Below are 25075 nucleotides of genomic sequence, written 5' to 3' on the forward strand. Positions count from 1 at the left end.
TATTGCAGAAGTTGGAACAGTCCCATGCTCTTTACCAAAAAGAGAGAATTTATCTATTCAGCACATCCCTAAAACCTGAATGAAAATTTAACATAAAATTCCAGTAGGGGATCTGTAGAAAATCCACAACTGACAGCTTTGAAATGTGGCCTGCACTGGAGATAGGAACTTTGGCTTGGGGGTTTTGTATGGCACTTTCTTAGAGCTTTGTATTGTGCTTCAGTAAAGCTTTTGGGTGAGATCAGTCTTATGCAGGGGAACCATGCAGGACTGTGTGTACTATACCACTAAAGCCCTTCCCTGAGTCTTCAGTGGTATATAAGGCCTTGTGCAGGCCCTGTGCATTGGAATGAATTTCACCCTTCAAAAATGTATTTCATATGTGTGTTTCACTGATTTGGTGTGGCATGTGTAATTGCTTTGATTTCTGCTCTGCAGAGAGTATTTAACTGTTACTGGATGCTGCACCCTGTAAGCCTACATATTTTCTTTATTCCTTCATGTCAACTGTAGAAATCCTTACAGTGCTAACATGCAGTGAGCATGGAAACTGCAACACCAGATCAGACTAAGTCCATCTTTGGTATCCTGCCTCCAACAGCGCTTCAGAGTGAGGCAGCCTCCCTCCACCTCCCCTGCCTGTAGCAATGCACCTTGCCAGTCGTCCAGTGCTGCACACTGGGGGTGTGTAGGGGGGGTGGAGATTTCCTCTTTGTCAGTCCCACCTCCCCTGCGGGATCAGGTTGCACCTGAAACATGAGATTCATTCATCTCTTGCATAGCTGCAATATTCTTAGGGTGAAATCTTGGCTCCATTGAAGTCAATGGGAGTGTTTCCATCCTTAGTGAAGATGGTTTTCCATCCTTTGTGTCCAGAATTATCCTACTGTAAAAATCCATTCATAGTGTGGGCTCCCCCCCCCCCCCCCCGCGCAGCAGCAAATTCTATACATTAATTACATGCTACATAATTGTGAGTAAAATTGATCCCATTACTGAAATGCATGGCCAGAGGCCCAGCACAAGATTATTACTTTTTTTCTCCTTTTTCATCCATCCAACCCCATTTCTCCTTCTACTGTTTAAACTCTCTCTAGTTTACCACTTCCCTTTCAAAAATCTTATCCACCCTGCCTCCCTCTTTTATTTGACTTCTTGTTAATGTCTCTTCTGCCAAGTTTCTCTGTACTGGGGATTTCAGGGTGAGTGATGGCCTCCATGATGTACTCATCCTCTCTGTGCTTGACTCCCATAGCCTTCACCAATCTATAATCATTGTTGCCTGTATCCTGGATCTCATTTACAGCAACATGTGATTTTCTATTCTCCTCTTACTCTGACTTACACTGGCCACTGGTTATTTAAACGTTCTCTTCTCTGTTTCATCCCTCTGCAAATTGGAGTCTCGCTTCCCTCAAGCACCTTTATATCCATATAAATGTGCCATCCTCATCTGGCCTCTCAGTTATCTCTGTTTTTGACCCAGCTACTGTGCTATCTGCAGGGGAAGTTGACACAGAGAGAACACCTGCTTGCTGTGTACATTACAGCTACCACTGTAGGTAACACTGGGGCAGAAAAATGCTTCCAAGTTTCTGGTGTAGACAAGGCATTAAGGAGAACACTTTGGCTCCAGCTGACTTTATTCTTTCTATAGATGAGATCCAATCTAGTTTCCTCTGTGGATCATCCAAAAGGGTTGAGGGCCATTTCATGAAGAGGGTAGAACAAGATCAGAAGGTTTATGGGAGAAGAGAATAAAGTGGTGTAAGGCTTGGTAGCTCTGCAGAAACTTTAAAGTCAGTTGAGCTCAATACAAATACATGGTCCTACCTTTAAAAGGCTGATAATAAACATCCAAAGCAATGGGATGAGACAATCAGAAGTCAATGAAATGTGGGAGTGTTTAGGGCAATTTTTCTCTTTCAAAATGCACCATGGGAACAGTTTGCAGAAAGCAAACTGACTTGAACCAAATGCACTGATGGATGTAATGATCTTCTGTTTCCTCAACCATGTACCTTTCTGGTGGATATTTGTGTATTTAAGAACAAATCCTGCTATGGGACTAAAGCCTGAAATGAGAGAAAGAAAGTGTATGTTGGCTATTTTGTACTGATGAAACTTCCCAGCATGAAATAGTTCTGGATGTCTTTTAATTCAAAAGTAATCCGGAATGTGGCGTAACATAAACTCTACTCCAGCAGAACTGAACTAATGCCAAATTAATTATTTAGGATTTTAAAATGAATTGTGCAGTGGGCTGGCCTGGGATCCATTTAAATTACATTCCGAAGTAGAAACCTAAAGTTGAGTACTTTCAGCATGTCTTATTAGTGGTGGTAGTGTTAAAGTCTTTTTTTTGTGTCTACATCTTCATTACAACATGCTTTTCAGAGGGTGTCAGTTTTATTTATCAGTAGAGCATCAGACGCATAGTGCTTTGTGTACTTGTATAAACAATACTACTTTCAAAGGCCTAAAAACGTTTAGTGTGGGATGTGTGTGAAGTTTTAAATTCTGATTCCTAGAAAAATAAAAGACCAGATTCTGAGGTTATGACTGTGTCCTGTACCCAGTCAAATTCCCACTGACTCCAATTCTCTCTCAATCCATTTTAGACTCATGCCCAAGGAGGAAAGAAAATGGTACAGACTGATGAATGGCGGGATAGCACCGTGGAGGAAAGGCTGGAATACTCACTTGTCAAGGTGAATTTATATAAAGTTACTTTACGTAGTCAAAGTATGCAGATATCATACCTGTGGCCCACCTGCTGTTACCAAGATATAGTCCTTAAGAAGGCCACTGTTGGCTTAAAATTCATAATCTTTCTTGCCTATGTTACTAATAACACAAGTAATTTCAAACAAATAATCATGTTTAGTTTTCACTGCTTAGACTCTTTCACTTGCAATTTACTCAACTAGGTGAATGGGAATTGACTGGTCAGCTTCACTTCTAATGTTCTGTTTCTACTCCATTTCACTTTCCGTTTAAAAAGATGCTGGTATGTTTGGGATGCAAATGCGATGAAGAGCAGCGTTCATGTAATCATAAACTGGTTTCCATTGAAACTCTTTAAAAAGATTTGTTTATGTTGGGAGTTAGCACAAAATATAATTATGTAACTTCATGATTAGTCAGTGTTTGGATAGATGCTTGTTGTAGACAGTTTACTAATTGCATACAAAATAAAGAATAGTGAATTGCATAGAGAAAGTGAATAAGGAAGTGTTATTTACCCCTTCACATAACACAATCTAGGGGTCACCCAATAAATTTAATAGGCAGCAGATTTAAAACCTATACAAGGAAGTATTTCATTCAGTGCACAGTCAATCTGTGGAACTCATTGCTTGGGTATGTTGTGAATGTCAAAAGTATAACTGGGTTAAAAAAAATTAAATAAGTTCATGGAGAATAGGTCTATTAGTAGCTATTAGCCAAGTAGGTTAGCGATGCCACCCCATGCTCTGGGTGTCCCTAAACCTTGGAGAGCCAGAAACTGGGACTGAATGACAGGGGATGGATCACTCTATAAATTGCCCTGTTCATTCCCACTGAAGCATCTGGCACTGGCCACTATCAGAAGACAGAATACTGGTCTAGATGGACCATTGATCTGATCCAGTATGGCAATTCTTATGTTCTTATTACTTCTGGGGGGATTCTGTGTGACTGCACACCCACAGAAAATGCATCCCCACCCTGCAGAATTCCTGTGCTTCCCTGCAGAAAACTGTAGGGAAGCCGGGGGTGGGTGGGTGGGGTGGGGAGGTGGGGGAATGACCCTGGGTGCAGGGTTTTGGGCGGGGGGGGGCACCGAAGATTGCCCCCCTCCAAACAGAGGTGAATCATGGGGGGGACAGACGGGTTTACGTGCCACTGTCCCCCTCCCCGTAGAGTCTCATTGCCCCTGCACCCCCTGCACGAGCCCCTATATATCCAGATCTCCCACTGAGCCACTTTCCCACATATTGCCCCACGCAGAAACGTCTCTGGGACTGAAACGTCTCTGTCTCAGGAAACACCTGGATTCCCACACTCCAAGCCCCACCACACTTGGATTCTGCTGGATTGAGCCTCCCTGCCCATAACTGGCGCAGAGGGGCAGGGCCAGCCCTTGCACTGAGTCAGGGTCAGGTGCAGCCTCACTGCTTTGTGTCTGTACTGGGGGAGGTGCAGGCTTCAGGGTGATCTCCCACCTCAACGTAGTCAGTGGCCTTTGCTCCCCACTGCCTGCTGGAGCCACATTTATTTATTGACAAATACAATTTGCAGAATTTTATAGAATTTTAAAATATTGTGTGCATAATTTTTAATTTTTTTGGCACAGAACTTTTAAGTTTGGCACAGAATTCCCTCAGGCGTATCTTATGCATATTTTAATGAGAGCAAGGCTGTCCAAGAAAAAGTAATTGAAAGATAGTTATGATGCATTCTTGAAGATAAGCAGTCTAAAGTTGATCAATTTTTGATTTTGTGATTTTTTTTAAAAGGACTCTGAAAATTATGGGGAGAACACCGACACGAGCGAACACACACACACACACACACACACATATACACGCACAGAGTGTGTGTGTATATATGTGTGGATTTTTATTTTATTTATATATATAAATTTTGTAAATTTTTTTTCAGGGCATTGAAAAATTCGTCATTGAGGACACAGAAGAGGCAAGATTAAACTATGAAAAATATCCCAGAACTCTGAACATAATTGAAGGGCCCCTGATGAATGGCATGAAAGTTGTTGGTGATCTTTTTGGTGCTGGAAAGATGTTTCTGCCTCAGGTAAAGACTAGAATAATCCCTGTCTCTTGTATTTCCACAAGTTTAGCCTAGCCTCTCTATTATCTATCCAGTTGTTGCTTATAATCAGTGTCCATAAGTGGTTCTATCCAGCTTCCCTTTCCAAAGGAAGTGGAATGTTTAAATGCTAAAAAAGTAGATGTAGCTATTAAGATGATGATGTTTTTTGTTCTTTCATTGCACATGACCCTTCTTTGTAGGTGGGGTTTTGTTGGGTTTTCTGTTTTGTTTCCTTCCCTTTCTTTTCAATTCCCCATCTCTTTTCCATGCTGCTTGGTGGGCACCTCTTTGACCATTGCATTGTAATTTCATCTTTAGTGGATTTTACTTAAGGGCCTGATCCTGAAAAGAGGTGAGCTCCTTCAACTCACATTGAGCTATTTATGTTTGGTGGTTACTAAGCACTTGTCAGGATTGGGCCACACAGCCCTGCTCCTACAGTGAGCTCCAGGCACTCAGTGGGGCTTTGCATGGAGCAGTAGTTGGACAGCATGGAGCTCACCGCAAGAGTGGGATCTGTGTTTGCAAATGTGTATTTTGGTTTGCAGGTTTTCTGTGACTGGTTAGAAAAACAGGCTGTTGAAGGGCTGTAGTTTCTCTGTGTCTGACACTCCTTTCCTCCATTTGTCAATTCAGGTGATAAAGTCTGCTCGAGTTATGAAGAAGGCAGTTGGCCACCTCATTCCCTTCATGGAAAAGGAAAGAGAGGAAAAGAGAGCTAAATCCGTCAGCATTGAAGAAGAGGTAAGTTGTGCTCTCTTGTGCTGTAACTCTGTAAAACTATCTTTCACTGAAGCTGGGCTATAGATCTATATGAATTGTTTGTTTTAAAAACCTGAAATCTAGGCCAGGCACACCTCAGTGTGTGAACTTAGGCGTGGTTCCAAGTGGATCTTGTACGAATTAGGGCTAGGAGTCCAAATCACGTGGCACGCTCAGGCTCCGCATGGCTGTGACCTGAAGCCAAACACCAGAACTTCTGTGGTTGGGTCTGAAATGTCGTATATGTTTTTAGTTTGAACTTCAGAATTTGTGAAATAACGCTGGTAAACTGAAAATGACAAATCCCATATGGCTTTGCCAATTATCGGGGGCCTGGATGCGATGTCAGATCCAAATTCTGCAGCAAGATCTGCTTTCTGCGGTTTGTCAGCAGCAGATGTTGTGGCAAATGGAAACTTCTGCAGCAGCATAATGTAAAAGAATTTTAAAAAATCAGGAGAAATCCAGAGAAATGGTAAACCTAAAATTTGTAAGTTTTCTTGGGCTTTTCCTTAGATGAATACTTTTCAATGGATTTATAGTTTTGTGCTGCGGACATCAAGGCCTCTTGATATAGAATTTATTTTCCATTTGCTATCCATTCTTTACATGGTTATGCCTTTCATGAAATAATGGTTAAACATTTTTTTTTTTTTTAAATGCTGGAAAGAAGGACTTTAATAGAAAAAAATTCCGTATAATTTAACGGGAGAGAGAGAGCATGTCTTTTTTTCTCTTTCTCCTCCCTTAGCCATCTCTCATGGATTTTTCTCTCTCCTGCTGGAGAATGATTTTGCAGACTTTTTTTCCCTTCCCTTCCATTCGCAGCAGCAACATATTCTTTGCTTCTGCTGCTCTCTGTTCCGAACCAACTCCTGTCTATTTTAAGTTGTGTGCACCCTAGTATTCCTCCTTAGGGTGACTGTCTGTATCTGATCCAGTGCCAATAAGAATCTGGACTGGGCCCCGTGTGAGCTTTGTGACCTCTGTGGCATTTGGTGAACTCTGTGTCACCAAAGAGGGAAGCTAACAGAGTTTGAGGGATTTTAAGAAAGAGTCAGCTCCTGCTCAATGTAAGACTGCTGCTCTGATGGGGAAGGTGGGAGAAAAATGAGCAAGACTGAGCAGTCCCTCCTGCAGCGTCTGCTCGGTGAGAGCTATAGAGTCTTCCCCTGGAAATACTGCTCCTGGAGATAGCTGTTGAGCAGGAGGAGAATGCCTTGCAGCCTCCATCTGAAAGCACGTTTGCACACTTGACAGACTTCACTTTTTCATGGTTCCTTCCAGGACCATTTCAGTCACTGAGAGGACAAAAGGTCTGCAACCACAGCCAGTAGCAGAATAAAAAGAGTAATTTGGGTCCGTAGCCATTACTGGAGCACTCCACCTCATTTGCAGCAATCAAAATGACCATGTTTAAATAGAGTACATCTAAAATAAAGTACTTGTCTAGTATAGATTTTATTTCTTCCTTTCCCCTTAATGTCTTTATTTCCTTAGAGCTTTCATCACTGGCTAAGTCTATAGTGGTTACTAGGTCATCATACTTTCATATAGTTTTCCCCCGCCACTCACTTGATTAAATAGATTTTTAAATTTATTTTTATGTATTCCAACAGAAAACGCTCCGCAAAATTCATCACTGTAGTTCCTCTAAGATGTTTCCTAGTGAACCATCATTAGGTGTGGTGTTCTCAAATGCCCTCTCTCCTAAAAGAGAGAAGTACTGTTAAGAGATTAGCCATTTTAGTAAACAGCAATATCCTTGAGGAGCTAAGGATTTGTAGATGATCAGAGATGCAAGCACTTCACAAAAAGACTTATTAGTGAGAGCAGCAGTGATTGCTGAAAGAACACTTCATTAGTAGGCACGCTGAGATTTATGGAGATGCATAATGGAAAGTGTTCTAGCAAGCCCAGAAAAGGCACCGGAGGCTCCAAGGAGGAGATCTGGTGACTGTTCCTGGATCCGTATAGGAGAGAAGATACTCAAAATGTATATTTCTAGTTGTATTTTAATATGCAATATTCTCCCCTCTGCCTGGGCTCTGCTTGATGCAGGGAAGCGGGGAGCCATCATGGAGCCTATGACTGCTCCCTGTCCTGCACCAGTCCAGACATGGAATTATAGCATCCTATGGACTGCTCTAAGGTATGCCACTGACATACGGTTCTTGAGGGAGAATCACTATAGGGGACTCTACTTTTGCCACATCACTGGCAGTGCCCTCTGTGCCAGCATTGGGGGTGCATCTGGCGCTGAAGCTCCCTCGTCTAGGTTTACACCCTTGGTAGGTTCTGATCTTTAAGGGGAATTCTCTGCTGGCCATTGATGTCCCGAATCTGGCCAATTTGTGCAGCTTGAGTCATATAAAATAGCCAGGTTGGACTAGAGAGTCTGGCCCGTTATTACTGAGTTGTAGAAGATTCGAACTCTTTTGGTGTGTGTGAAACTTTACTCCTCAATTCCTTTCCATCCATAATTCACTTCCCTTTCAGTACAACATTCAAATAGATCAAAATTATCCTCGAGGCACAAACGTGCACTTGGTTCTGAGCAGTCGTTCTCCGTTCTAAATATTTTATCTAATTAAACTAGAATATTAGTGCAATTGTTATATTTTAGAGCAGCGGTACTACACAAGTTCAAGTCTGTGTAACCCTGAACAAAATAGGGTTCAGCTCTAAAACAGTTTTACCAGTTAAATCGGTCTCAGAAATCAGTTACTTTTCAGTTAATAATTGTCATTTAATATTGATTTGTGTTGCAGTAGCACTAGGAACCCCACTCGTGGACTAAGACCCCATTATGCTGGGTGCGGTACAAACAAATTGAGCCTTCCTCACAGTTATAAATACTGAGATGTTTGTTCATCTTGCAGGACCCTTACCATGGCACAATAGTGCTAGCTACTGTAAAAGGAGACGTACATGATATTGGCAAGAATATCGTGGGAGTGGTACTAGGCTGCAACAATTTCAGGTAATGAGCTTAGCTGTTTGTCCCTGTTTTCTTTACAGTATAATATTCTCTTCTAAATTATAATAAAAATTGTTGTCAGAAGAAACTAGAATAGGGCAAAAAGCAAGGGGCAGGATTGCTAGTCCTATGAGTTAAAAACAGCAACAAAAAGAACCAGGAAACTGACTTAAACCCACAAGGTTTTAGAAGAAAAATAAACGGGTTACTTTTATGTGCCATTTGCTTTTGAACCTTTAAGGTCCTTTTTTTCAACTTTTTCTTCACAGCCACAAGCCCTTGAAACTTGAAGGTCTTTGAGAAGGTTGATAATTTCTTTTTTTTTAAAATTTAAACTGAGAGGCTCACCTAGCACTGAGGCCCCACCATCAAAATCCAGGGGAAGTACCCACATGACCCAGCTTCCTGCTATCAGTTGCTGGGAAGAAGGAAAAGCGAGGATTTCAGACAGGGTACTGTCCCAGGATACTGCTTGGGGCAGGGACCTGTATTTCATATCAGCCTCTGGCTAATAGGCATCTTATAAATCTAAAATTCTTCCCTTTTCTAGCTACTGGAAAGAAGATTAAACTTCCTTTTTTTTTTTTTTTTTGTCCCTTATGCAGAACATCCTAGCTGTTGCAAGGGGTGTGGAGGTCAGCAGCAAGCAGAGTACTTGGATACTTGGCTCCTCCCTCCCCCTTTGTTTGGCTTCTTTTCCCCATGAATAACTCCTTGTCTGCCAAAGCAGCATGGAACTGACATGATTCTTGTTGCTTTTCCTGCTGCCCACATGGTTGTGAATAGCAGCTTGTGGAACTGACCAGAGGCTTGTCAGCCTTGCTCTACTGCTGCTTTGCACAGTTATGAGCAGTAACAGAGGCACTTGAGTTACCTGTGCAGATTCAGAAAGGTGACACTGTATTGGTTTACTGTAAGTGTGTTTGGAAAGTTATTTACACAGTCATAAGGAATAGAAAGTTAATTTTCTTGTAAAGGAAAACATAAGTTCTACGTAAGTTTATGGTACAGGTTGCCTCAATTGCCCAAAGCAAGTGGATTTTTTGAGCCCTGATGTTAGTTTTTTGTATTTGTTTATTCTGTTCCTCTCTTCACACTTAAAATTTACCACCGTAATGTTTTACCATCAGTAACTTATTGCTTACTACTTTTTAAAAGCCTTCACTACATTAGTGTTTGAACAAAAGTTCAACAAATTTGAACAAAAAAAATGGAAGAATGAGTGAAGTTAAATACTGTCAAAATCATAGTTTAAAATACATTTGTTTGCCACCAAAATTGTTATGTGAAAACAGCACTGCTTTCCATATTATTTGTGTTTAGTTTGTTCACATCTCTTCCCCCTCCATCCCTGTTTATTACATAAATAAAAATAATGTGGAAATTTTTTAAAAAAAAGTCGGACTGTGCAATTTCTCAGTCCTCTCCTCTCCCCAATACTTTATCCTCTGAAATCCGTTCAGGAGCTGAAAGTCCTCCAGGGTCACCAGTATTTCCAGAATAATAAACCTGCAAAAAGGGACCACCTCCCCCTTCCCCCCCACCACCTTTGCCTTCAGATTTCTGTGGTCTTCCTCTATAATACAATGCTGCAGTACTGGACCAGTGGTTTATAATGAAGTGTTTTGATCTTCATTCAGAAATGCTCTGTTTTTGTTAACTTTAGGAAGTCTTGTACCATTACATTTCTTTTTACAGAGTTATCGATTTAGGAGTCATGACTCCGTGTGATAAGATATTGAGAGCTGCTATTGAAAACAAAGCAGGTACAGAGATTTCATTTGTACTTTTCAGCTGTTTGATTTTAAACACATTTGAATTATATTGCTGATGAGGCATACTTCTAAAGTTTGAGAAACTTATGAATAGCATGGCAGTGTAAAGATTTTACCATAGATAAGTAAGAATTTAAGTACTTATTCTTTTTTTATTGTTGTTGCTACTTGTATCTGGTATTTACTTGACACCTTTTATCCAGGAATTTCAAAACACTTGGCAAAATAATACCTATGTGAAATGGTAAATCCTATTATACCCATTGCACAGATGGATAAACTGAGGCTTGGAGAGGTTAAGTGATTTCTCCAATATGTCACAAGTCAGAAAAAGAGTTAGGAATAGAACTCTTGGCCTCTAGAACCATTCTGAACTTGTAAACCAGTGCATGTTAAAACCAGAATTCATCTTTCTAGGACAATAAAGAACTACTTGTCTGGACCAAGTCCCAGTTGCTCTCAAATTATGTGTTGTGGCTTGGAGGATGTGAACTATGCAGGAATACAGATGGGGGTTTGAAAGCACCAGTATGGTAGATGAGGGTCCCCAAGGGCTGTGTGTATAGTAATCCAACTCCTTATGCCTTTTTGAAAGGGCGCACTCACCACTAGTGTGTCCTCTCATGGCTAGGCATGGTGTAGCAGGTTCTGTCACCTCTAAAGCTCCCGGCCAACAATCACTTTGGCCTGGTGGTGCTCTCTTTTCCTGGAACTCAGCCCTCTGCCCAGGTCATGATTTAAGTCCACCTCTTCCATGGTAACAAGAAGTGCAGCAAACCAAAGTCCAAAACCTTGTATCAGGTCCTCAGCCCTAACTCTGGGCCCTCTGGTCCTCACATCTTTCTCTCAGGGGCTTCACTCCACCTTCTCCAGTGGCTGGTAAGGGAACCTAGGCCCTCTCACTCCTCTGGGTTCCAGCCCAGGGTCCTGTAGCGAACAGACAAGGTCTGTCTATTCAAATCCAACCCTGCTCCCTCTCTGGGCTTCTTCCAACCATAGCCTTTTATTGAGGCCTTATTCTCACACTCTTCTCTAAGGGCCAGGGATTTGCAGGACTCTCCCCTGGAATCTCCCAATCAAATTCCAAAGTAAAAGTACAAAAGAAAAGCCCACTTCTGCCGCCTTTGAGCTTGTTCGTTCATCCCTCTCTGGTGCTCTGTTTTGTTCCTCAGCTGAGCACTTTCCAGACTTTCTCCTTGGAAGTATAGGTTCTGCACTTTTATCAGAGCTCACCACTGGAGCGTGCTTCACCCTGGTGGCTGCTCCATGTGTCTCCTGGCCTCTTGACAGACTTTTCTACTTAATGGAGGATCCCAGGGCCAAATCTCACTTTGGTCTCTCTCCTCACAACTGCTCTAGTCCCAGAAAGTGACTGCAGAGTTCCTGCCTCTCCTCCCTGCAGTGCCTTTCTGCTCCAGATGCTCTGCCTTTAAACTATAACCTCTCAGCTGGGACTCATCTTTAACTGAGCCTGTTCCACACTCCAGCTACAGCCAGGCCTCTCAGGCCCACAGTAACTCTTTCAGTGTGTGTGTGCGGTATACACCCCATCACAGCCTTATTTAAATTTTGAGACTGTGGTACTTTGACCAAAATTTGAAGTGGTTTCTGCCATCTGGTTCTTCCATCTTGAATGCCTAACTTGAGATACCTTAGGTCTCAAGGTGGTTGGGAGATGCCACTGGTGGGCACCTCCCAACTCCATCTGGAGTCAATGGGAGCTGCGTATACTCAATACTCTGAGAACGAGGCCCAATATGTCTAAAGTTGGGCAATCAAAATCATTTGCCTCTTCTGAAAATTTTGTATCTTCCAGTTAGGTCAAAACTACCACCCAGTGCTTCTGAAATACTATCTTTTATTAATAACTGCTGTGTTTTTACAGTACACTTTCTCTCTTTGGTGTCTGAAGCACAAAGCTGATTTTAAAATTTTTCATCTGTAGCTAAACTTCGTATTGTGCAATACTACTTTCCTAAGTAAATTTTTTTTAACCCATTTTTGTTTAATCTGTAATAGATATAATTGGCCTGTCTGGTCTGATCACACCTTCTTTGGATGAAATGATTTTTGTTGCCAAGGAAATGGAGAGATTAGAGATCAAGATTCCTTTGTTGATTGGAGGAGCAACTACATCTAAGTAAGAAAGATATTTTGAGGATATTTTTAAAATACCATCAAATATAAGATTTTTTTTTTTTAACAATACATAGAAGGGTAACTCTTCTCTCCGCCATGTACTGCTGCTGTTATAATTTTCATCTCGAGGAACCCAAAACTCTTTTACCACCATGGACCAGATCCCCACCCTCACAACACCTTCATGGAAGGAGCTGAGCAATTTGGCTCTGATCCAGCAAAGCACTTCTGAGTGTACTTAACTTTAATCGTATCATGATGATGCTGTCATCATCATCATGGCAAGTCCCTTTGCAGATCAGTCACCATGCAGATTCACCTTTAGCTAGGCTTTAAGCAGATGATGATTCCATTGACTTCAGTGGGCTTGTTGACATGCTTAAAGTTTAAGCCTATTTTTAAGTGCTTTGCTGGATCAGGATCAGTGTGTGCAGCAGCTTGGGGATTGAACTCCGGGTCCCCTTGAAGCAGGCTAAGAAAGACACATTCTGGCCACTTGCACACATGCCACTAAATACTGAATTTGGTAGTCTGTTTTGGGACTGTGATCTCATTCTCTTGCATACATTAAAATGAAATGGTGTTACTGTTACGATTTTCTAAAAAACAATGTTGACACCTGACATCTAATATTAACCTTCTCAATAGATGTAAGCAGGTGACAACTCTGGAGATGGCAGAGGTCAGTTCTTGACCCTGTGGAAGCATTAGTATTGCTTCTTTCTTTACCAGCAGCTTGTGCATATTCTGATCAGTGGTCCCATTAGTCCTGGACCAAGTGGCCTTGGCAAGATGGTTCAGTAACATTACAGGAACTGACTAGATTAAGAAGACCATTGTGATGTAAACTTTAAAATACAGCAACCTTTAAATCTATGAAATAACCTTTTTACTTGCATGGGTCTCATTCATTGCCTATAATGTTGAGATTTCAAATATTGAGACTTTCAGCCAAGCAATTTTGTCCTAATTAGTGGAGGGCTACCTGCCTCCAACCCTAAATGTTAGTCATTTGTGGGTCCCAATGCACAGTCATTTTGAAACAGCCTTGCACAGTTCATTCATATGAAGATGAAGTAAACTACAAGGATGTAAGCTTCATTTCAGATTTTGGAGAGTAATTTACATATGTACAGTTTGTTATACGTTGTAGTTTTGTGTATATGCAGGTGTGCAGACACAGACTACAATGCATGTAAAATGTATGTGGACTTTTAAATCAAAGGCACGTGCTTCATCACAGATTTTGGAGAATGAGGCATTTTCTTTATTACTCTTCAAAGTAAGATAACACATTTACTTTTACATTCAGACAAATACACTTCAAAGGCTGTTTATGAAGAGCCATCTGCACTCACCCTGTGGAGTCCAAGTTGCACCCATTCTAGTTCCTTTCCATAGATGAATGTCAATATTACAAACACAGTCATTGCTTGGGTGTGGGGAAAATAAGTTTTGCTGAGGGAGAAGGGGATGCATAGATCCACAGACAGGATATACATAGTTGGGCGTCTTTATTTTGAGAAGCACATACTTCCATTATTACTAAAATGTCTCTTAGTAATTGCAAACATAGTGGCAATGTATTACACTTGATGATTTTATGAAAGATAATTTTAAAAATATTAAAAAGATGCATTCTCACTGTATAACGGTGCCATGTATCTGTCCATTCAGGTTTTTTCCCACCTTTGCATATTAAAATAAAGGTCGGGAGAGGTTTGGACCTTAAGCAAATATTATTCCTTGATGACTGAAATCCCAGACATGGTTATCAAAAGAAACCAAACTAAGATCCAAAAGAGGTAGCTTTCACAATTTATACTGCAGAGTTATCAGTAATACATACATCACCCACCTTGTGTCTCTCTTATCCTGGGACCAGCAGTACTACAACATTACTGCATATAAAGATTAATATGACAACTCATATTATGGGCTATATTTTTTACATTGCATTGTTAAATGCACAACTCAAGACTTCAGCACGGAGAATTGAAGGTGCAAAAATGTGGAATTATTTTCACTTTATTTACACAAGGCTAGTGCCCAAACCACTGACCCATCCTTTTGCCCTTTGTTCTCCTGTTTTGGTGTGCAATACATTTTGCACATCTACATGTTACAATTATGTGTGTAATTCATTTTTTAATTACTGCAGTACTGGACACAACTGTCAAAACTAAGTACCACAGGTAGCCAAGTGTGCAGTTTGGTGGTACTGGAAGCAAGAGTTTAAGGGTGTTGGAAGCCCTAGAGCAGTTGCAAGCAAGATATGATGTGTGAGTGTGTGAGAGAGAGACCATGTCTCCCTCTAGTGACTGGTCCTAGCAAGGACCTTGCTCAGACAGCTTGCCTAATGTGCGCATTACAAAGTTCCTCCTTCAGTTCAGGTGAGTGGGTGCTTGTGCTTTTGGTTCTAACGGCTGTGGGTTTGTTACATGTACCTACAATAGAATGCCTTATGTACTGTCAATCTCAGTACATCAGTTGTCTGTGTTAGCGGAACACTGTTAAAGGACAAGAGGCCTACTTAAACAGAAAAAAGAAAAGGAGTACTTGTGGCACCTTAGAGACTAACCAATTTATTTGAGCATAAACTTTCGAAAGCTTATGCTCAAATAAATTGGTTAGCCTCTAAGGTGCCACAAGTCCTCTTTTTCTTTTTGTGGATACAGACTAACACTGCTGCTACTCTGAAACCTACTTAAACAGAAGTACTTGTAAGATGTACGGAAGGAACTATAATATTTTTTTCTAGTGGATTTAGCCTTAAACGTCAACCTCATGGGGTATTATGAGGCTCAATTAATTGATGAGCACAATTCTGTTCTGTATTGCAACCTTTTGAAAGTCAATGAGGTTGTGTAGGGGAAGCTGGCACAGAATTTGGTTCAATATTTGTAAAGAATTTTGATACCCTTGGAAAGTGCCATTATACATATAAATTATATCTGTGTTTTTATTGATCAATTTACAGCACATGAATGGATTAATTTCATCTTCTGTTCTAGTTGTAAATTTACGATTTCATTGTCTGCCAGAAGAAATCTTGGCTTTTTAAAGTCTTTATAAAAAGCACAACCTTGAAAGTGTCTCGGTGCATCATGGTTTTGAAAAGACTTGTACCTTGGTTTGCAACACTTACTTTTGTTCTGTTTTCCCATTTCAGAACACATACAGCTGTGAAAATTGCCCCACGGTACAGCGCACCGGTCATTCATGTCCTTGATGCATCCAAGAGTGTGGTGGTTGTAAGTTCTGGATCGCGGTTCTCCCGCTCAGACACACCCACCCCACCCCTTCCCATAGTGCTGTATATTTTATATGAAGTGGCCTGATCCTGCAAGTTCACCTGTGGGTAAAAGTCACCCTGTTCATTGGGCCAGATCAAGGCCTGTGCACTAGTGAAATCCCACTGAAGCCTATTTTGAGAGCCTAAGTGGGAATGAAGAGGTGCCTAAGTCTTGAGCCGGCCCTTAGCAAAGGGTGCATGTGCAGACCAACCATTCAGGTCCCTTTGGTTAGCTTTTAACTTTTAAGAATGTCACCAATAAGCCTCTTCCTGCTTTTTAAAAGCTAACTCCTACAGACCGGGTCTGCCTGGTAGTACTCATCATGACACTGTCACCAAGAGGAGGGAAACCCATGGTCAGGGATACCCCCTATCTTCTACGCTGGGTTGAGTTCATTGCCAAGCAGGGTTGTTTTCAGAGTGTGTCAGCGAGTGAAGCAGTGCTTCAGGTTTTTGTCAGGCCAGTTCATGAGCTGGACATCAGGCAACTTCCGCTTGGAAGTAACATTCCACATTATGAGGGTGTGGCCAATATATGGATGAAATGAAGGATTAAAAAGTTATTCCATAGGAACTCACCGGTTTATCAGTTGGAATCATCTCTCACATTGAGAGCTGGCCCCATGGTGATACGAAGTAAGATTTGTTCCCTAGACCCAGCACTGCTGTACATTGTTGAAGCTGGTCATCACCTTAAGGCATATTGTTTTAATCCATATCAATTGCCAGTATAATATCTACATAAATAAACACAATGCACACAAGGAAATCCAAATGTGATGAAAAATAAATATCTGCAACTCCCCCACACTGTCACTCTATCAGATTTGTATGGTGTTATGCTGCTTTTGAATGCAAAAAGCAGTCATGGACAAAATTAAATATTTTAAGAACAGAAAAATATCGTAGTGCTACTATGTAAGTCCATGGCATGCCCACACCTGGAATACCATGTGCTGTTTTGGTGACCCCGTCTCAAAGAAGATATATTAGAATTGGAAGAAGTACAAAGAAGGGCAACAAAAACGGTTAGATGTATGGAACAGCTTCTATATAAGGAGAGATTAAAAAGACTGGCACTGCTCATCTTGGAGAAGAGATGACTGGAGCACAGGGGATATGATAGGTCTATACAGTTGTGAATTTGTGGAGAAAGTATATAGGGAATTATTATTTACCCCTTCACACGAACCAGGGGTCACCCAATGAAATTAATAGGCAGCAGGTTTAAAACTAACATAAGGAACTATTTCTTTGCACAATGCAATCAACCTGTGGAGCTCATTGGTAGGGGATGCTGTGAAGGCCAAAAGTATAACGGTTAAAACAAGAATTAAGTAAGTTCATGGAGGATAGGTCCATCAGTGACTATTAGCCAGGGTGGTCAGGGTCACAACCCATACTGGACACAGAAAAAGCCCTAGGAGTCTGTTTATGAAGGAAGGGGTTCACCCAGAGGAGTTGTGGAGAAGAAAACCTGTGGAAGGCGGAGTAGAAAGAAACAGAGGGAAAGAGTAGTGAGTGGGTGTCTGTAAACTTCTGACTGCTAGAATCTGTGTCTGGACAACAGGGGATGGATCATTTGATAAATTGCTCTGTTCTGTTCTGTTCATTCCCTCTGAACCATGTGGTCCTGTCCACTGTTAGAAGACAGGATACTGGGTTAGGTGGACCATTGGTCTGACCGAGTATGGCCGTTCTTATGTTCACATGTAAATTGTGATATGAATCATAGAAATCTCAAATTACATGCTTTTGCTCGTAAATATATTATCCTGGGGTTGGCTTATGCTTTTTTCAAACTTCGTTTCTTCACATTGAGTAATTTCTTTTTGGGAAACACCTACAGTACTGTATCTTATAGATCTGCCCCCTTGACTCCATAAAAATATCATTTTCGTACTCCACGATGGATGCGTAAAAGCAAAGTATACGTTAACTTTATGGACTCTCTGTTTTTTCAGTAAGCCAGAAGTTTGAAGAAGCTTTGAGAATTTCAAATGTTAAGTCTTAGTTTTAAAACGATCATGTCGTCTAGAGTTCATGTTAAGTGATGAGTTTTTTCCTAACATGTTCTGTCATTAAAGACTGCATGCTTTAAATTTTAAAGGAAAGTAAAGACTTAAAGTACTGCCATTGAAAATGACTGATGATAGAGAAGACAGTTGCTCAAAGGACCTAATAATCTCCTCCTGGGGTAAAGGAAATAAAAACCTTGAGGATGGGGGGGGGGGGGAGGAGTGTCATCATTTCTCTTCCATATCCTCCAAACCTCAGGGAAACTTCTCTGTAGGCCTCAGGATCTACTTTTGGGAAGGGGATCTGCCAAGTGTTGGCAGAGACAGAGGACAGCTGCACTTCGTGGTGGTGTTTCTCCTGTCCCTTTCCCACAGAGATTTCCCCACTGGAGTTAATGCTGATGGGGGTCTGCATTATCTTACTGGATTCCCTCTTCTGAAACACCCTCTGATGGGATATTCCCAGGGGAAGCAGCTCCTGGCATCAAAGATAAACCCTGTGCCTCTGCAGTGCCTTTATGTGTATGTCCCTGGACTAAAGCAGATCCAATGAGACATAAGGTTTCTGTGCATCAGTGTCCCTGCCTGTTCTGTGGGAAGAAAATGCTTGTTATGGACAAAATCCGAGCAGCATTGTGAAAAAAGTTTCTTTAATATACTGTTGAATTGCCTGAGTTTGGGGTTGCAGCTGAGAACTGAAAAAAGATGCTAACACAGACCCCAATCTCCTAATTGCAGTTTGCTCACTTGAGATGTTCTTACGATTTCCTGATTGACTTTGGCTGACTTGTTTCTCAATTACTATGATTGTCTAGCCCATTATATTTAACTGCCCGTTTCCACAACTACAGTGACATAAGGAATCATTTAAGAGACCTTGATTATAATTCAAGGCATTTTGCAGTGACAAGCTATTGAATTGGGTGAGGCTAGTTGCTGATTCATTGTCTTCTGTTCTGTAACTATTCTAGAAGATAGCAGTGTGGTGCTAAGATGGATGCTGGTGCATTCAAACTGCCGACCAAGGGAGTTATGGGGTATGTGCTGTTCCTCAGAACAGGAAAATTGCTCATAGAAAAGAATGTGGAATCCTCTGGCTGAGCCTTGGCCTGGTTCCTGGGCCTGCTCAGAGTCTGTTAGCAGTCTCCTCCTCTCAGCACTTTCCTTGGCCAGGCTGAACTCTCATACTGTCGTACAGGCATTGTGTCTTTTTGGTAACATGGACAAAAAAGAACATGTCCTAATCATGTTAAGGACTCAAGGAGCCACATCCTAACTCCAGTAGATACACAGTCAAAACATGCTTTATAACACCCACTTCTTTCTTTCCTTCCTATCTCCAGCAAATTGACCCTGTATGAGGTGAGGTTCATTCACTTCTTGGCCATCCCCTTGTGGCTGGATCTGGGGATCGCTCTCGTCTGGTCCGGCACCCACTTCTGTCAGTCACTCTGTCTCGACAGTGGTCTCTCCTCCCGTACTTCACAGCAGTCCCTCTTCATGACTCAGTCCTCTGGCAAGGTCAATGTGTAGTCTTCCCCTTCTGTGGTATCAGAGTTCCTCCAGACCAACAGTCTGTGCACCGTCCCAGGCAGTGCTTTGTGCCAATTCCCAGACTGTGCCACTTCCCCAGAGGTTGGTAGGGGAAGCTGGACCCATCTACTACTCCACATTGCAGCCCAGGGACCCTGTCAGCAGCCACCAAGGTCTACGCAGTCTCAACACTCGCTGCTCTTTCCCTCTGTTTCTTCCTACTCTGCTTTCCACAGGGTTTCTTCCCCACAACTCCTTTGGTTGAACCCCTTCCATCAGGGCTAGGCTCCCAGGGCTTTTCCTATATCCAGAGAGTGAATGCAGACCCTCTCCCTCAAGCCCTCTTCTGTTCTCAACTCCCTGGCTTTATACAAGCCCAGCCTGCTCCTGCCTTAGCTAGACCGCATCTTCTGTTAATGCATGTCATTGAAGCCTGACTCTCCCCTTCCCCGCCAGCCACCCCCCAGTGCGGCCTATATGGTTAATGGGACCCTTCTGAGGCCCTTAACCGCTTCAAGGCTGGTGTGGGATGAACTCGCTATCACACAGTGCCTCTGCCCTCTCCCCACATGCATACTGTGCCTTCTCTCCCTGTACCCTCCCCAACAAATGTGTGTTGTGCATCCTCCAGTTTCTTTGCAGGCATCTTTCCTCATTGGGGAGAGAAAGGATTGGGTCTCTTTTCTTATCCTCTGAGCCTCCCTGGGTGGCTGTCACTCTGTCAGATGCTGCCCTTCTCATCTGGCGGTGAAGACAGTGGGTTACAGCACCCCTTGCCACCTCCCCATAGTGCGGTTTAACTCAATCTTTACTCCGTGTATGAAGTATTGGCCATTTTAAATTGGTTCCTTTCCCTTATGCTAGCCATTAACTAATGACTAACATTTAGCTAATTCCTGGGATGATGCTATCTGGGCATTAACTAATGTCCTGGGCTTTATTTTGACTTTATAGTAGGGGGTGGCTGCTGGCAAATGGGGACATATCTAGAATCATGCCTGCAGGGAGTCCCCACCCCGTCCTTCCATCTGCAAGTGGTTTCCAACAGCTCTTTCAGGCCAGGAACAAAAGGGGTGCAGGTAGTGGGGAGCAAAGCACGAGTAGGGTTGGTCCCATCTGAGGGAGTCTTGACAGCAAGGGAGAGGGAGGCAGGGTGAATCAGACTCTGTGCCTTTATGGGGATTGTTTCTTTCGGCACTCTCAGAAAGGCCAGAGAGCTGACAATGGATGACAATGGCGGGGCTAGAGGTATAGCCTGGCTGCACCAGTCAGTGTTAGTTTGAAGTATTGTTTTAATATGTTTGACTTAGTCTCTCATCTACAATATGATGATTTACTAGCTCACTGGTACGTTAGTGATGGGATTGGGCTCTTCATTATCATCCTGATCTAGATAAGAACTGTCACAGTTCAGGGCAACCGCACCTGTATTCCCCCTCGGAGCTCCACCAAAGGCACCTGCTCTAGGCTCCTGGCTCCTTACCCATCACCTCTCTTGATCACACACCCATGTCTCCCTTCCCTCCTGACTGTGACTGCCAGCAGTCACAAGTTATCACACAGCTCTTTCCCAAAAAAACATTTATTCTTAAGGTGGAAGCATTACAGGGAAAACATTAAAACAACAAAAGACTCTACAGACATGCTAATAAGCTTACCCCAGAGATCACCCCAACTCCAACAAGGGCTCTGGCAGGGAGTCAGGCCTTCAAACCCCATAAAGGGGGTTTTCTGTGGTTACAAGTTCATAATACCCATGAATAGGTCAGTATTTCCTTAATTCAGCTTGAGCCTTTGATGTTGAGACTTCAGGAACAGAAAGTAAGCAGACGGTGGTCCCCTCCTCAGGCTATAGCTTCCCACAACTGGGGTTTTGCATAAATGGAGGTGGGTAATTTGTATTCACCTTTCAGTAGAGATTCCCCAGGCAAACCATTTGACACTGTTTGTCCCAAAAGTCCATTCTTGTCCGGCACATTGTTCAGTATAGTTCTTTGAAGTTCATAACGCTTCCCAGGGTTCACATCCTGTCCCCTCCCAGAGAGAGGTTATGTACAACCCTGGTCCACAATAATACACAACCCATTAATTTAATATACTGGGCCCCAAATGTACTAAAACTTAATTCAATAAGGCCTCCCAAAGATATTTTAGGAAATTGCTATGTCAGTCACAAGACCCACAGAAGCTACAATATGAAAGGCTGATGACTCACTTTGAAGTTCAAACTTGTCCATGCTGCAGCAGCTTTCCTACTGCTAAAACTCCCTTTTACTTTCTCAGTGCTCTCAGCTACTAGATGAAAACCTGAAAGATGATTTCTTTGAAGAAATAATAGAGGAGTATGAAGATATTAGACAGGACCACTATGAGTCTCTCAAGGTAAATAAAACTGCATTGTGTATTATATAAATTCTTTCCCTTCTAAAATGACCAGGGATGAGTATAAAAATATTGCTCGGGCATGCAGGAGTGAAATCAGGAAGGCCAATTCACACCTGGAGTTGCAGCTAGCAAGAGATGTTAAGAGTAACAAGAAGAGTTTCTTCAGGTATGTTGGTAACAAGAAGAAAGTCAAGGAGAGTGTAGGCCCCTTACTGAATGAGGGAGGCAACCTAGTGACAGAGGATGTGGAAAAAGCTAATGTACTCAATGCTTCTTGTGCCTCTGCACGGTAATTGAGATGAAGGCCTGGACAAGAGTTTTAGCTCTCTGGACAGAAAGCCACTGTTGAGTTTTATAAATGTTGGGAGAGAGAAAATTGATTTGGAGACAAACTGACTATGAGGGATGAGAGTATGGAATGCACTAAAGACAACTCCTAGGTCCTCTGTCTGAGAAGGCAGACAAAGAAGCATTCTCGAAGGTCAACCAGCTCTGACTTTGGCCTCTTTGCAAGTGAAGTTGATTTCAAAACTTAGGGTCCTCTGCTGGGAGCACCTTGCTTAAAGTTTCCCATAATTGCACTACCACTGGTGCAGCAACTCCTGGAACTATCGTGTAGACCAGGGGTGAATTCCTGACCCCATTGAAGTCAATGGCAAAATTTGTATGGACTTCACTGGGCCAGGATTTCATCCTGTGTACCGGGAACCACTGGTGGTCTTTATGGCTGTCGTCTAGACTTGCTCTGAGCAAGGTTAGACAACAGAGATAAAATGCAGCACCTTCCTATGCATCTGTACTCTTTTTTTTTTTTTTAAACTAATAAAGGAACTTAAATTTATGTGGGGAAATTAATGCTTGATAATCTTATAGGCTAAATCAACTAGAAATGTCTGTCAGTTAAGAGTAGTACAGTAAATTGATGAGCTCATTGTAAAGTACGTTTTATTTTAGTCTTACCAAGGTACTTGCTAGATGATGAGGATACATCTGAGGACAGATTTAATTTCAACGAAATCATTTCAGACTGTAACAAGGCCATTGAAGTTACTTTGCTCAAAGCTGAGAGGTTGTATAAATGTATCTTTTATTTCCATACAGGAAAGAAGATATTTGTCATTAGAGCAAGCTAGGAGAAAAGGTTTCCATAATGACTGGCTGTCAGACTATAAACCTGGTCAGTTTGCTTCTTTTTTTTTTTTTTTTTAATTGAATGCTTAATACTTGATAACCTCACTGGATATAGCTGTGTGGTTCCTGTCAGAGGGAGCATCATGACTTGAAAATAAATTGGTATCTGTTGAATTTGAAGGGATTGTTGTTGCACAAATGGGAGATCAGTGGCCTAAAATGAAGTGTTTTCTTTCTCTTGCTTGCAGATGTTTGGTCCCATTACATTTATTTTTGTTTCTTCTGATTTCCAACTTGTGAAAAACATAGCCATTTAAATATTTTATTTTTTTTATACATTGCCAAAAAGTGAGTGTTGTACATCATTTTAAAACCAAAGATCCATTATAGTACATACAATCAAATCATAAAAATGTAGGACTGGAAGGTACCTCAATATGTCATCCTGTCCAGTGCCCTACACTCAAGGCAGGACTAAGTAATAACTGGACCATTCTTGACAGGTGTTTGTCTAACCTGTTCTTAAAAACCTCCAATGCTGGAAATTCCACAGCTTCTCTAGGTATGCACTCAGTAGTGCCTACTTTCACAGAGCCAAAATGCAGCACTCAGTTTCTAGTAACTAATCTTTATAAAGGTCCCTACTAAGGTATCAGAGAAGGTGGGAAGGTGCAAATGCTGGACCAATAGCTACACCATACCACTGCACATGTACCTTCACCATCTCCATCCTAGTGGATGTGTGGGAGTTGCAAAAGCTCCCGTAGCTTCCCGACTAGCTGTTGTGTGGAACTCCACAGCATACAATGCTGGTGAACTGGGCTGTGTCTGAGTAGAAGAGTTGTATATAAAGCATCAATATAGAAAGCATTTAGTGGAAGGTTGTCTATGCATCTGCCCACTTCTGACATATTCTAAGCCCTATGATCAACAAAATAACTTCATGAGTCCAACACAATTAAGTACCAATCAATATTGATTTGGATAAACTAATGAAGGAACTTTAAATTTCATATGTCAAGACTAATGCCTGAGAATCTTCTAGGCTGGTGTATCAGATAATAGTGATGTTATAGTTAGATTTACTTCAGTTTATTGTGACAGTCTTCATCAGGATGACCACTTTAAATACTTCATTGTGGCGCACACATGCTGATAACGGTTCAAAAGCATTGGGAACGAGAAAACTAAGTTATAAATGGTAGTGATGATTTTTGTTTCCTTGCTGTATTGTGTACGGTAGGACCTTAGAGTTATGAACCCCTCAGGAATGGAGTTTATTCATAGCTCTGAAATGTTTGTAACTCTGAACAAAACATTATGGTTGTTCTTCCAAAAGATTACCAACTGAACATTTGACTTAATACAGCTGTGAAACTTTACGATGCAGAAGAAAAATGCTATTTTACCTTTAGTTTTTTTAGTAGTTTATGTTTAACACAGTACTGTATTTGCTTTTATTTTTCTCTCTGTTGCTGCCTAATTGCATATTTCCAGTTCCAAATGAGGTGTGTGTGGTTGACTGGTCAGCTCGTAACTCTTAAGTTCTACTGTCTGTAAAAGATTCAGCAATATGTGGTATTTCCCTAATGACAAACTACTTTAAAATCCTACAGTTAAACCTAAATTCTTTGGCACTCAAGTCTTTGAAGATTATAACCTGGACAGGCTGGTGGAATACATTGACTGGAAGCCTTTTTTTGATGTCTGGCAACTTCGGGGCAAATATCCCAACCGAGGATTTCCTAAAATTTTTAATGATAAAGCAGTGGGTGAGTATTGAAATAGCATTTCTTGTATGAAGGCAATGCAGACAGATCAGTTATTTAAAATATATACGGTATTCTGATTGTTCACAAATACACATGAGCAACTTCAATTGAATTAGAAAGTATTTTAATAAAATGTTGGTACAAAAGATTAATAATGAAAAGTGAGTGGGAAATATTTAGGCCCCAACTGTAAAGAGTTCGCTTGTATGTCAAAACAAAGGAAAATATTTTGATGAAGAAAATTAGAGGGCTTGATATGTCTATATTCATTGTTGGATGACATCACTAGAAGCCCTGGGTCCCATTATGTATAATCTGAAAAGTACTTTTAAAAGAAGACCATTGGAACATATGTAATAAAGCTGCAATTGTATCCAAACCTCTAAAAATTAGTGTTCTTTCTACTATGCTATATTTAGAGCCCTGCAAATCTGTAGATATCTGCTTTATATCGGTGGATATCTGCT

At 41.6% G+C, this 25075-nt stretch overlaps 1 protein-coding gene across 5 annotated transcripts in view; it reads left to right on the plus strand.

Annotated features, from left to right (window-relative positions):
• Window positions 1-25075, plus strand: part of MTR (5-methyltetrahydrofolate-homocysteine methyltransferase) — a 77760-nt gene that overhangs the window by 46093 nt on the left and 6592 nt on the right. For all 5 annotated transcript variants that reach the window (XM_073338202.1, XM_073338204.1, XM_073338203.1 and 2 more), the window contains 10 exons: window positions 2622-2711; window positions 4648-4800; window positions 5455-5562; window positions 8463-8563; window positions 10259-10326; window positions 12355-12475; window positions 15647-15728; window positions 21604-21702; window positions 22807-22882; window positions 24453-24608. In XM_073338202.1, coding sequence (XP_073194303.1) covers window positions 2622-2711; window positions 4648-4800; window positions 5455-5562; window positions 8463-8563; window positions 10259-10326; window positions 12355-12475; window positions 15647-15728; window positions 21604-21702; window positions 22807-22882; window positions 24453-24608 — 1054 coding nt within the window. The remainder of the gene's footprint in view (window positions 1-2621; window positions 2712-4647; window positions 4801-5454; window positions 5563-8462; window positions 8564-10258; window positions 10327-12354; window positions 12476-15646; window positions 15729-21603; window positions 21703-22806; window positions 22883-24452; window positions 24609-25075) is intronic.

The sequence above is a fragment of the Lepidochelys kempii genome, chromosome 3 (assembly GCF_965140265.1).
Source record: "Lepidochelys kempii isolate rLepKem1 chromosome 3, rLepKem1.hap2, whole genome shotgun sequence".
Lineage (NCBI taxonomy): Eukaryota > Metazoa > Chordata > Testudines > Cheloniidae > Lepidochelys > Lepidochelys kempii.